The sequence below is a fragment of the Scatophagus argus genome, chromosome 16 (genome assembly GCF_020382885.2).
Source record: "Scatophagus argus isolate fScaArg1 chromosome 16, fScaArg1.pri, whole genome shotgun sequence".
In the NCBI taxonomy this organism is placed as follows: domain Eukaryota; kingdom Metazoa; phylum Chordata; class Actinopteri; family Scatophagidae; genus Scatophagus; species Scatophagus argus.
This window is the reverse complement of record NC_058508.1, coordinates 18,384,060-18,398,579: the sequence shown is the minus strand read 5'-3', so window position 1 is coordinate 18,398,579 and position 14,520 is coordinate 18,384,060. Positions and strand designations below refer to the sequence as shown.

Here is a 14,520-nt window from a genome sequence, read left to right as displayed (position 1 = left end):
TGGACACTTATGATATCTGTACAAAGGTATACAGAAATCCATCAAATAGTTGTTGAGTTATTTTAGTCTGGACCAAAGCATCATACCAAAGCATCATGTCAGTCTTCCCTTGGCTTGGTGTGTTTTAATTGAACTTAGTTACATGGTTAGACTGTCAGTTTTTAACATGATTGTAGACAGGCCATAATCTTGACAGCTGTTAGCTAAAATCCCACATCACATTCTCTTCTGGTTGGTGGATGTAACAAACGTACTCTTTTTTCAAGGTAGGCTATTTAAACCCATGGTGTGGGCCCTGTGGGTATGCTGTGCTGGTGCTAGACATGGCTCCTTCAGAAACCTGGGTTTTAATACACTATATCCTTGTTGTTTCTTTTGTTATGTAAGCTGAAAATCTATAAATAAAGTACTTACAGAAAAAGACATGGCTCCTTTCTCAGCTTGTTTCTGGTCTTTATCGCTTGAAAAAACTTTTGAAGAATGCTACATATTAGGTCAGTACTGTGGTTTTGAGATACCTTGGTGGCAGGTGGGTGTTTGTGTTGCACTCTGGCCAGATTTCTGTTTGTTAACTGTCGGCCATTTTAGGCACAGGCCTCAAACACACACTCCAAGCCTGAAGCTTCAAGAGTTTCATGTCTTCTGGACCGCACAGACTCAGTCAGACAAGTTTCACCGAAGGGCAGAACATCACTGCTTCACTTCTACAAGCTAAATACTTGCTTTTTGTTTTCTCTAACATGCCGAACTTTTTCTTTCAGCTTGTTTTTCATTCTTCTTTCTTGTACCTCCTTTCTTCTTACGCTTTCCCCTTTTCCTGTCTTCCCCCTTAAGTCTTTGTTCTTTATTATTCTTTTTTGTTCTTGCTGCTTCTGTTTTTACCTATCTTTGTATTCTTTTCAATTCTCCTTTCTCTTTTACTTTTTTTTTACTCTTTCACCTCCTTTCTTCATTCTTCTTTCTTTCTTTCTTGCTCTTGCTTCTTCTCTTTGTTTTCTTTGCTGCAGCATTTGATCAGTTATACACTAGATGGAGACATATGTCAAGATTATCTTGGCTATCAGTGGCAGATTTTTTTTTTCATCATTTAAGGAAATAAGAGTACTAATATCACACTGTGAAAATACTCCACTAAAGTAAAAGTACTCTTTGTGTAGACGTTTAAGATTGAGCAGGTATAAAATGGCATAAAATGAAAATACTCAAATAAAGTACAATACTTATACTTTGTAAATTTGCTACATTCCACCACTGCAGGTCAACAATGAACTTGTTTGCTGAGTTTGTAGTTGAGGCCAACAAAGGTTATTCACAACATTGTGGACTGTAGTGCTGTGCCATAACTATATATGAAAAAAGGGCACAATACTGGATTATTAGGCTGGTATGCACAGGATGTGAAGTAAACAGATATATTTGGACCATGTAAATCATCTATAAGTTCATACAATTGGTGACAGAGTGTTTTTACTTCTCACTCTGTGTGATGTTATCTCCTAGGTTATGTTCTTCGTGGATCAGCGGTTAGGGTGTCGGACCCGTAACCGGTGGATCGCTGGTTCGATTCCCCGTCCTGGTGTCCATGGCTGAGGTACCCTTGAGCAAGGTACCTAACCCCCACTGCTCCGCGGGCGCTGCACGCGGTCGCCCACTGCCCCGGGTTTGCTGTGTGTGTGTGCACGTCACTTGGGTGGGTTAAATGCAGAGCACAAATTTCGTTGGAGTGAGTTCCCTCCAATGACAAAATATGTCACTTTCTTTCTTCTAAATATCTCCAGCCAAACTGAAGCTGATGGGACTGCAATATAATACATCTGGTTTGTTTAATGATTTTCAGTATTCACAGTTAGATAGTTGCTGTCAGTTTTTGTGTTTCACTTCCTCATTTTCTGAAAGGCAGAATCAAACCTGAAGCTTCTCACTGAAATCACACAGGGCATGAGTGAAATTTATTGTAATGTTCATCCATAATTTAAAGGCCCATTGCATAGGATATAATCGTACTGAGTGGTGTGGTTACAGTTTTCAACCAACTGCACACCCCTCGTCTCACCCTCTCCTACAGTGGCTGCTAAAAATGTGAAACATGCAAAAGGCAAGTATTTGGTTTGTCTGTTCTGGGCTATTGTAGAAACATGGCAGTGTAACATGTCAGGCTCTGGGGAGAGGACCCACTCTCTCTCTGAAGACATGAAAGGCTCATTCTAATCTAACAATTATTTAGGTGATTATACACTCATGAAAATGTAATTATGAATATCATATGCCATTTTTTTTTACCTAAAACCTTTAAATCCTACACACTGGACCTTTTAATCCCAACCATCGCTGCACAGGGTAAATACAGAAAGATGCATTTCGTGAGAGATGATCAGGGCTGTACAACCAAAATAAGAATTTACAGGTCACAAAAGAGCAAGAGAGCGTTTGTTTGTCATTACCAAGTATGGGGCAAGTTATAGCCAGTATCATTAGAGATGCGATAAAATTTGCTTGTATACACAAATACACCACAGCATGTCAGTGCATCACAGTGCAGAGTCAGTCGAAAATTTAAATAAATCAAACAATATACAATTCAGCAATGGCAGAACAGATTGCAATTTTTTTCATGCAACTTAACAAATGGAATGAAAAATAAAAAAGAACACAACAGGCGATGATGCATGAGGAAAAACAAGTCAAGTCTACCATTGCAAATCATCCTAGAGGATGTAGTTGATTTACAGTTAACCCCACAGAGCACTGCATTTGTGTCAAAATCATTACTACAAATATGTGATATAAAAAAAAGGGAATTGGTAATGCACATGGAAACCCTTCAAGCATGCTTTAATAATTTATTAAAATTCTATAGTACACATTTTATGTGTACTGATACTTTGCTTTGATTTGTTGTAAACTGCCTTTTTAACTTGAATGAAAACAGGACTGCGCTGCACTTTGAAAGAGCAAATGACAACAACTTTAAAAAACAAACTTTTTTTTTTTTGGTGAAAACAATACATCAAACATGGTGGAAGACACTGAAGAGGACCTAAAAATATCTGTTCATTATTACTGTTAGGTCATGGTGATCCCTATTTGTATTTTCAAACATGAGGAAAACTAAAAAGTAATAAGCTGTTAATCAACCCATACTGTAATGGTAGAAGAGCATCCTGAAAAGACCACAAATTTGAACATTTTTAGTTCTGCATACTGTAAAATGCAGTAGTTGGTAATGTTAATGAGCTCCTTTCTGACCGCATGTACTGCACAGTACTGAGAATAAACATGACATTGTCTAAAAGAAAGCTTAATAGCAGCCAACTGTGTGTGAGACTTACATTAAGAGTTTCAGTTATTTTTACAGTATGTACATTTATTACATCTTGTTGTATTTGTATTTTTCAGCTACAGTAGCTGCTCACATGACAGTGTAAACGATCTTCTCGTCGGTTTCTCTGCTCCTACATTCCATCTCTGCCATTGGCCCCTGAGTTTCTCCTCAATGCGTTTAGTTGTTATTTGCCTCTGTATGCTATGTTGGTGAAGGTGGAGGTGGCTCCTTTATACAAAGGGTTGTTAGCCTGGGAAATGAAAACAGAAGTTCAATTCGGTCCCAGCCTGCCATACATCTCTTCAAAGAGCAGTTTAAACTTTCCCCTTTAGAGGGCAGCCATATTCTGTTACTGTATTTGCAGCACTCCAATGATCCCTGGATGAAAAGCTGTCAGTCAGCTGTCAGTTAGCGTTTTAATTAAATTAAATTCTCACCGTGTCCCATCTGGCTTTGGCTCTCTCCTCCTCAAACTTGGCAAACTCTCTGCGGTCGTGAATGGTGACCAGCAGCTTCCAGATGAGCAGGCCAACAAGGCCCAGAAGCAAAATGGCACCGGCCACTGCCAAGAGAACCACCAAGATGTCTGGACCCTGAGGACACTCTGAGAGACGAGACACAGGAAGTGAGGGGGGGAGGGGCTCATTCCCTGTGTTGATTCCCATGATGTTTTGTTACAACGTGGAGAACACTCATGAAGTTAAGCAACCACTGCAGTCCAGTGGCAGACAGCGCCTTGCGCAATGCTTCGGTAAATCATCACTGCGTATCTGGGTTTGTAAGGTGTGGTAGAGTACAGTTGTGGTTGAGTAGCTGCTGATGTGCTCTTTGCATCCCTGTTGCTCTGTGGCCTAACACACAAAGGCTGACCTAAAAATGTGCCTGTGTTATAATGCCCAGTCCTAAAAACAATTGAAATGGCTCATACATGCAGACAAACTGGTACAGTACCTGGCTCTTTTACCACAACCAGAATGGATTTGCCACTTTCATCTTCATAATACTGAAAGTGCACCACGCAGTCATTCTCATCCTTGTAGGAGCAATTCACTCCATTTGTATAACTCAAAACTGTGGGATAAAGATGATAAGAACAACAAGAAGAAACAGAATCATGAATAATGATATGCTGTGCTTTCTTTAAAAAGATCATCTGTGTATAATATTTTTGGATCACATTGCATGTATCACGGCTGAAGCTGCTTCCAAAAAACATTTTGCTGATGTGATCTGCAGCAGGACAGTGACAGCAAGCTTTACAGGTCAATATCACAATATGCTGTAAGAAGGTTAAAGATGGAAGAATTCTCACCCAGTTCATCCACAACTTTAATTTCATCTTTGCAGATTCTGCTGCAGCTGTTGTCTGCGATGTACTGTCCTCTCTTGAAATGCTGACACTCAACGCACTGCCTGCAAACAGAGTCCCATACTTCATACAGTATGCAATGTGAATACGACTGACTGACTGACTTAATTTGATATGCAAGGGGTGGATAAACTAAAACAAACACTGAGAGTTTATCTTTCTCTGCTGTGCATGAAAGCACACCTGAGTTTGTTCAAAATGTATGTGGTAGCAGACTGTTATCATGCTGGAACGTCGGATATGATGATATAATAATGTTTGCACTGCAAAGTACAGCCCGATAACTTAGTATCAAACTCTTTGCTGAATATTTTTTCTCTTCAGTTTGGTAAGGTGATTAGTTCATTGGTCAATCAGTGTAACACTTTGGTCTGGAATAGCTACTGTTTTATTTGCCATGAAATTTTGTATGGACATTAACAGTCCCCAGAGGATGAATTATAATAATGACAAAAAAATTTGGGTGACCTTTCAACCTTTTGCCTTCGTCGTATAAAAATATTTAGTGAAGCAACACACAACTTTATTTGATGACCCTCACTCCAGTTCTTTTAGTGTCACTTTAAAGCCAATATTTGTATGTATCAAAATCTCACAGGCATGAAATGCCTGTGTATGTGTTCACTGTCACCACAGGATGACCTATTTCCATTTTAGACACTTCATGAGCTTTCTTCCACCACCACCCTCAGGCCAAAATGTCAACGTTAGACATGAGATGGTTCATAAACTAATTTCATGATAGACTGCATGGATTTAGCTGAGCACATTCATGGTTTCCAAGGGAGTAAAAGAAAACAAATGTTTTAGCAACCACGGGTGTTTATGCATAATAACAAAATAATAATAATGAGTGAGTGAGTTCAAACAGTCAAGTTAGGAGTGAGAAGCTTACTTTTTTATAGTGCAGGAGTCTGGACAGGTGGGACATTTCTCACAGGTAGCTCCGTAGGCACCAGGCTGAGTGCACTGACAAGCCCCACACTCGCAGTTACCTCGTCCACTGCACAGCAGGCCGATGCTGGACATGCACGTGTCTGTGCGCGTGGAGCAGTTACAGTTTTCTCCTTCCCAGCCAGCATCACACTGGCAGAATCCACAGTTACACTTCCCATGATCTGAAAGAATTAAAAAGAGTGAGGAGATTAGCACTAACAGGTCCTTCAAAAACATATTCTTTAAATGCAAATCAAACATTGTATTTATTTGAAACATGCTGCATGTTTGGGCAGGTGTACTTGTGGGTGAGATTATAGATTCTGCAACCATGGAACTACTAGTATTAGATATAATGTGTCACTGATGTGTTGTTTGTGTACTACTTCGTTGCTGAGTGTGGCCCTGAGGCTCAAAACACAACAACATTTGAGAAAACATAACAACCTTTAAACCTTTTAGCTGCAACTTAATGACTCATATGTTATTTATGTCGTAAGTTAGTTATGAAGCCAACCGAAAACTAATATTGTGATACTCGTATTCTCTGACTGTGGATTTTAGGTTTTTTTCAAGCCAACTCGAGCATAGAAAGCCTGGCTGTGTCGAACTTGCTTTGTAGTATACCAGACAGACAGTATACCAGCTGATCAAAATTAGCACCAACCCACCTTACCACATCCACTGAGTGAGGTTTGAAAAGACCTGGCATCTGTCTGATCACAAACAGGAAGTGTTGATCCACCATTTCCGTAATCTGAAATGTAGTTGTGTTTTGTGAAATGTTTTTTTGTTTTGATCACCACCAGCCTGTATTTTAAGACAGTGATCAACATGGTATTTCAAGTTACTTATGCTAGTACTTGGAAGAATTACTTTTAATTATGAGTACTAGTAAATTTGGCTCGCAGCCCTGTTTGTCTTTACATGACAAATCCCTTCAACACAAAGCCGGCAGCACAACAACTTGTTAGCTAATTGCTATTAAATCTGATCTCCCCCAGGAAGGGACATTACGCGTATCTCTTAATCATCCCTACTCTAACAAAGGCAAGAAATGTCCTATTGGGAAAGCACACATTAATGATTCAACATGTCCTTACAGGCACGCACACACACACACAGGCACACACAAACATTTCCTCAGACTCTGCTGAAGTGTAAAAAGTGCAAAAAACTCCAGGTCATTCTAGGAACAGGGTTACAGTGATGTAACCACTTGCTCACAGAATCTGGTGGCAAGCTTTTCTCCCTGAATTACAGAGAAACATCCCACATCAGCACATCAAGCTACCTTCAGAAACAAAGGCAGCACCCCTGAGACTACAACATTCTTAGCAGTCAAGCAAACAGGATTTGGCACAGGATGACTAAGAGCAAAGTGAGTCACAACCCAGCTGGGTCAGACTGGGGGAGTGACATGTCATGAAATATAGCAGAGGGTCCAAGGGTCACTAATTCCAGAGATTAAAACAAATCGTCCGTCGATGTAAACCTGAGAAAACAATCCCCTGGCATGTGATGGGAGCAGACATTGTTATCGGTGCTGTTGTCACTGGTTAATTGTTAACGGTCCCACTCCTAATTCTTAGTGGTGCAGTGCTTTTTTATTATGTTAGCACAATAGCAAAATAGTTTCTCAAAAACACTGCAAGACTACACTGTTGTTGTAACACTTGGATATTTTTTTAGCAGAGTAGTGGACTTAAACATGTCAAAAGTGCGTAGTTGTCTTGTCCTTACTGGCTGCAAAATGATTCACCCACAGAGGAAGTTGTTCTGTGGTTTACGTCATCTGGCCCTCTCTGTGAGACTGCACAGTAATCCAGCCCATTAATCACATCTGAATTTAGGGAAGGTTAACGTGGCCTCCGTGATAAAATGGACCAAAACAGGAAAAAAGACAGTAACAATAAAACAGAACATTACACTGTCAGAGGAAGACAGGGAACAGAGTCAAGTGCAGTGGGGGTTGAGACATGCTGCAGAGAAAAGGCTTTTTGGCAAATTGCCAGAAGAGGAATGCAAACTTTCCTGTTCTCTCTTCCCTTATATTTATGTGCCCTGGGGCTGCGCTTGCTGACTCCTGCTCTCTGGACCTGCACTGGTTCCACAGTCCCTCAGCACAGGAGGAAATACACAGCCACGGGGAATATCACAGACATGGAGCTTTTTGGAGCCCTGGGTCCCAGCAGCTCCTATCGAACTGGGGCTGAGGGACGCTCATTCTTTAAAGACAATGACGTCATGACTCTACTGGGACACGGCAACTAAGCGGTCCCAAATTGAGCCCTGTGGGCCGTCTTACAGCAGTTATGGCTTTGTGTGTGTGTAGGTGTGTGAGTGGGTGGGTGGGTTGGGTGAGTGTCTGCGCCCAACCTTTGCGTGTTATCACTGAATGATTTAATACCTGTTTCTGTGCAAAGCAGCCTATTGTAAGAAAAACTCCAAACTCCTCCTTTTTGATATAAATATACACTCCAGAAATATTGCTGCTTGACAACACATGTACAACCCTCCATCTTCTCCATGGGTCATAACCCACCTGAAGGATCCCAGAGTATGTTTTGTTTAGTTTTGGATGGTAAAACTATGAGGCTGTGATGAGTATATCACTGTTTTGGATCACCTTTGCATCTCCTGAATGCTGCAAACCATACCTTTGATGATATCACAAGAGACAGATTAAAAAAGAATCATCCTTCCTTTGATTCAACCTGATTGATAAAACCAATTTTTCTTTTTTTTTTTTTTTAACATTTTCAGGCCTCAAGTTCAACAGGAAATACCCTGATGACGTTGCTGTGGTTATTTCTTTACACATTTCTCTCATTTCTATTTGAATCACATTTAGTATGCACAGCAAAAATTTGCTCTGCTTAAAGTACATGAAGATAAAAGAGCAGTTTCCTTTCAGTAACAGGCCCCAACTGCTTTCGGGTGAAATTAAATTAATGACAAAGCCAGGTTTCATCCCTGATTGTGATTGAGTAACAGTTCACTGAGCTGTGCAGACTTGTAATAGGGAGCGATAGTGCATCATGTCGCCACACCAGTCAGACTCAGTACACTCACACCATGTTTACAGGCCTGACAGAGGACTGGTCATTTGTAGGAATTACTGTTTATGTTTAGCAGCTAAGTTATTTATACATCCTTTACAAGCAAGCAAAGTCTAATCACAATCATTACACAGTGGGTTTTGAAAAGACTGTGGATTCTTGATTTGTGAAGCTATGTATCAGAAAGCTATGTAAACTGAGTAAGGTGTGTTTACACACTGAAAGTGACTGGAAACAACTGCAGAATCTTCTAATAAAGTCAGATGAGGCCTCGGAGGAAGGAAAATGAAGGGAAGGGCAACTTCATCTTTTCCTGTTAACACTGACTGACTTGCTTCACCCAGATTACAATAGGATAAAAATCTATTCATGCAGACACAATAAATAGGCAAAAGTATTACACCAACTGACCATTACACCAATATTAAATGACACAGAATTCTAAATACACAGACAGCTTTGAAGATATAACAGCTTCCACTCTTCTGTGAAGGCTTTCCACAACATGTTGGAGTGTTTCTGTGGGAATTTGTGCCCATTCATGCAGCAGAGCATTTGTGAGGTCACACACTGATGTTGGACCAAAAGGACTGACTCACAATCTCCGTTCCAGTTCATCCCAAAGGTGTTGGATGGGGTTTAGGTCAGGACTCTGTGTGGACCAGTCAAGTTCTCCCACACCAAACTCATCCAACCACTCATCCAATGTCTTTATAGAGCTTTGCTTTGTGCACTGGGGCACAGTCATGCTGGAATAGAAAAGGGCCTTCAACAAACTGTTGCCACAAAGTTGGAAGCATAGCATTGTCCAAAATGTCTTGGTATGCTGAAGCATTAAGATTTTCCTTCACTGGAAGTCAGGGGCCGAGCCCAAACCCTGGAAAACAGCCCCGTAATGAGGTGTGTCTGGATACTTTTTTGTATATAGTGTCGTTTTGATTTTTTGTTTTGCGCATGTAAGGGTTTCACTTCGAAGATTTCCATGTCATAGAATTTGTTGTGTTGTGTACATACATTATCCCAAATGCTTCCCAGGACGACCACTCCATCATTTCACTCAAAGTAACGGTGTGTTTCAAACTGTTTCATTGCCTACTGAGTACAGGTGTGATGAGGGAGTCAAATGAAGCTGTGAAAGTTCTTCCCATTTTAATGGACACTGATTTCCTTACTGTGCATCCTTACTTTTTGGCATAATGATCTATTCGTGTTGGCAAATCTGCAGAGAGAGCGAACACTGATCATAACAGAAAGAATCTACTCACCAGAACACAGCTTCCCTTTGAAGCGCAAGCAGTTGAAGTCGTCACACTCGCAGTATTTGCCCCACACCTGACCGAACTCATTTGCATGGCAGGAGCACTGTCCACACAAACAGTTGCCTCTCCCGTTGCAGATCGGGCTCCCAGGCTTCGGGATGCAGTTGTCATCATCAGATGGACTGTAGTCGTCCACTGAACACTCACATCGCGGGCCCAGACGACCCTGGTGACACTGACACACGCCGCACTCGTAGGTCCCGTTGCTGTTGCTACAGAGCGAGCTGTTGGCTTCAGCGTTTGCCTCGCAGTCACAGCTACAGGCAAAATCCACCGTGACCTCTAGCGCATCCTTGAAGCCCAGAGGTTTGATCGTAAAAGTGCGGCTTTTCTCTTTGGGGCAGGCACGCAACTGAGCCTCCACGCTGAATGACACCTGAAGAGGAGGAAAAGTCTCTCTGACCATTTGTGTGTTTAGATATCAGATGGGCATGTCAGGGTCTCTACTGATACGTACTGTGTCTCCAATTTTGAGGCCAGAGCAGGACTTAAATCCAGGGGTGACCTCTCCATTTAGGCAGGTTGCATTGAAGGAAAGTTTCAACTCCTCTGGGACTCCCACTAGATCCAACTCCACTTTTGAGCGAATTTTCTGATCAACAGGAAATTATTCATCAGCCGTTAAACGGGTCAGTTTTTTTTACAGAGGAAATGGATTACATCAGTTTGCATGTCCCTCCTATTGTCCTAGGTTTAGATGATCCTTACCGCATAAGCTTCCTCAATGAGCTGAATAACATTCCCAGAGTCATCGGACAGCGTTCCCACAGTTGTGCCTGGAATAAGCTGACTGTACTCCTGAGAAGACAGAGAGCAAGATGATGACCCAGTTTTTTTGTTTGTTTGCTTTTTTCAAATCAATAACCTAAACAAATCATGCTGTGGCACAGTCTGTTTACCTTGTAGAGCGGCACCACATAGTTGGTGACGGCAAAAACTAAGTTTATGTTGTTTTCAGACATTTTCTCTGTCATGAGGGCCAAAGAGGGATAGTCCTGGATATCACAGAAAGAAAATTGTTTTCAGTGGAAGCAGGTTCTAACAGTCCAAAAAAACATACTTAAATTTCTGCCTTTACCAGGACAGTGGTTTTGCTGTAAATGTTGTCATTATCAAGGTGACATTTTCCGTCATTGGGTTGGACAATTCCAGCTATACGCCCATCCAGAGCGATGTGAGTTTTGGCGTCGGTGGTGAACACCAAAAGGTGTGAGGCATCTGGACGCCAGCCGATCTTGTCCTAATTGTCACGGACACAGACCATAAATATGACGAGTAAACGAATGACAAATGTGTATGCGTGCACACACTCAGTGAGCATGTGTCTGTGTATCTGTGTGTGATTACATTTTCATACCTTGCACACCACAGCCTGCATGATAGCATCGAATCCACCCTCTGGTGCATCTCTGTTTCTAGACACCTGCTGTTTCTCCACCTCCTCAGTGAAGCGAGCTACCTTCTCCGTCAGCGACAGCACATGCTTGAACCCGAACTGAGCCTGGCATGTCTGACTAATTCTGTACATATTGAAAGGGTGAAGAACGAGGGATAGGAAACCAGTGAAGGAGAAAATTAATTTTAAGTTTTTAAGCACGAGTGGATAGATCTTCTTAGAATGTTAGAAAATCGCCACCTAATCTCCTTCCTCTAAAATGTAGCACCAACAGTAACCTCTCCACATACCCATAGCAAGGGTTCTTCACTGCCTCTGGAGGATAGGTGTACATGTAAGGCAAAGTGGTCTTGTCCACAAAAGCTCCAAACCCCATGCGTAGTTTGCTCGTGGTGCGGCCCATAGTCACAGCGAGCTCATTACCCAAGGTGCGAAGGCGAGCCAAGTCATCCTTCATTGAGAAGGAAAGATCCATCAGATAGTAAAGGTCCACTGGGTAATCCTCCACCTGTTTCACCGACACAGTGAACTGCTTGGCATCACCTGGGCAGGGAAAAGCGCAGGGCCGTGGTAGAATGAATTAGATCAACTCTAAACCTTTTCTTTCTTTGAAGAGAGAAAGATCAAACATTTAACAATAACAAAATTACAACCACTTCTGGTGTATCAGGCAATTAGATGTTAACATCCGGTCTCACAACTGATTAGATCTAAAAGTACCTCGTCTGAGTGTCATACGGAGTTTCTGAGGCTTTATCTGAGTGACATCGTCAGCAGTCCCAGAGGCCTTATCGCTGAGCGGCGCGTCCTCTTCAATGGTCAGGGTGCTGGATGGAAACTCAACAGCCGCATTACTGCAGCCTCCATTCAGCAGATTCTCCTTCAGGTCACAGCGGGACACGCTGGATCCCCCCTTCCCAAACTCCTGGAACAACCACATCTATTCTGTTAGGCACTCGTGCAAGTAACGAGTCATTAAGTACATCAAATCAAACGCTTTAGGCTTGCATCTATGAGACAATGCTGATTTTCCATCTTATAGTAAGTTTGGGTAGGTCAACAACCACCTACCTCTTATTTTTAGTTTGAAAGACTACAGTAAAGAAACATGTTAAAAGAACAACCATGAATGGATGTCAACGAGAAGAATGCTGTTGGCAAATGAGGTTTCTGTTCCAACTTGTTGCATTGGGTAATAAACAGAGAGGAGGGACGAGGCACTGTGTGTTTGTATATGTTGGTGTTTTTACCTCCTGAGAGCACCAAGCACAGCTCGGGTGAACAGCCAAGCACTGCTGACAAGTGGTGACTCCTCGAGACGTGCAGATGTTGGAACCTGTGATTATCACACAGACAGACATGTATCACAACACATATTTCCTCACTAAGGAAGTGATATAGATAGATAACACAGCTCACCTTGTTTCACTGGCTGTGCAGTGCAGATAAGTTCAACATCCACAGACACAGATACCACAGCCCAACAAACCACAATAGCAGAACGCTGTGCAAATATTTAGGTGCTAGCGAAGTGTTAGCAAAGTTTACCAATAACATGGTTGACACTAATCCCCCCTTTGTGTGTTCTGAGAGTCCACTTTGGCAAATTGCACCAAATATTACTTTCTATATTTAAGTCAACAAATAGATGAATTCCAAACTGTTTTCTACTTGTTATCAGGCTTGACCCATGGGTGTGGCTGCAGTGTTTTACACACACACACACACACACACAAGCCCAGACACCAATGATAACCCGACTCTGTAAAAAAGAAAAAAGTGTTAAATTTTAGCGAAAAAACTGAGAAATAATATATGCATAAATGTATTTAATTTCTCTCCTGAATAACTTCCAGAAATCAATTAACTGCAGGCTTGAGGAAGAGTCCCTGAAGTAAATACACGCAGCTGATGGATTTGATAAGCATGAATTGAAAGCAGCACAAAATGCATGTTTTCCTCGAGTTATTTGCTGACATTAAAAAACCGCCCTTGACTCAGCTGAGGAGGAACCTGTGGACCCCCGGGTCCCATCGCCCTCATTACGACTGTTTTCACTCCCTTATAAGGACAGGTGGCGAAAGCTCCAACGGAGCAGCACAACTACACCCAACAGCATCGCTGTCAGCTTCAAGTCAGCAAACATATGTGAAAATAAAATATTCTCTTTTCCACAAAGTCGACACTCATGCTGAGAACACTTTAACAGCTCGTGATGCCTTCAAAGACGCAGTTTACAAGACGCGGGGAAACACATCCAGGTCTCCTAAAGCAGGTGAAACTTAAAACGAAAAAAAACAACAACAACAACAACAAAAACAGCCCAAGCGATTAAGAACAATTTCTTACCGATAACGTTTGACGCTGAGGACAGAAGGAGGAACAGTATCACTAGACTGTCCCGATAAGTTCCCATGGCTGGAGAGCAGCGGAGCTGACTTGACTTGAGTCGTGTGCGTTCCGTGTGGATTCGCTCACTTCGCAACTTTGCTTTTCCTCATTCTTGACTTGACTAACCGCACGTTGGGTCATACAGCTTTGCCTCACACATCAGGCTCCCCGCCGAGCTGAGTAGGCCAATATTTAGAAGAACGGCTACGTTTAGGGCATGTTGGCGCTTGTTTCTTACTGATTTTTATCAGTTGACTCGAGGCTTTTTAGTCTTTCTGAGAAACCTATCAGGTGGGGAAAATTGAACTAATCAGTCAGAATCTTAAAACAAGCAATCAGTGTGTTTCACTAATAACAGTCCAATATTTTGGCAGTCCAGTATGATTTTTTTAAAAATGATATAGACATAGATACAGTAAAAATATCTGTTTATAGTTGTGAATAATACAGTGAATATTTTTTTCTTTACCATCTGCACTATCACAAGTCCATTTACAATACATTTTTGACAGCCATTAAGATGAGATAAGAAAGGAAATTCACTTGTCGTGGCAGCTCACAAGAACAGGATAGAGCGCAAAAAGCAAAACAGTTTAAAAAATATAAAGAATTCAAATTAACAGTTTTAAAATAAACCGCTATACAGGCTATATACATATCAGCATAGTGGTGGAAGGTGATGATTGTGGGTTAGTGTTGCACAGTTCTGTTAGAACAGGGAGGAA

The 14,520-nt window shown here is 41.6% G+C and overlaps 1 protein-coding gene across 1 annotated transcript; it reads right to left on the bottom strand.

Annotated features, from left to right (window-relative positions):
- Positions 1 to 1,927: 1,927 nt before the first annotated feature.
- Positions 1,928 to 14,056, bottom strand: itgb3a (integrin beta 3a). The gene is made up of 15 exons (XM_046415882.1): positions 13,754 to 14,056; positions 12,655 to 12,740; positions 12,125 to 12,329; positions 11,695 to 11,947; positions 11,366 to 11,528; positions 11,087 to 11,248; positions 10,908 to 11,003; positions 10,717 to 10,806; positions 10,466 to 10,600; positions 9,955 to 10,384; positions 5,587 to 5,809; positions 4,635 to 4,735; positions 4,274 to 4,393; positions 3,760 to 3,926; positions 1,928 to 3,572 (listed from the first exon to the last, which is right to left on the bottom strand). Exons 1-15 carry the CDS (start codon positions 13,818 to 13,820, stop codon positions 3,507 to 3,509), a joined length of 2,364 nt encoding a protein of 787 aa, XP_046271838.1. The 5' UTR covers positions 13,821 to 14,056; the 3' UTR covers positions 1,928 to 3,506.
- Positions 14,057 to 14,520: the final 464 nt, after the last annotated feature.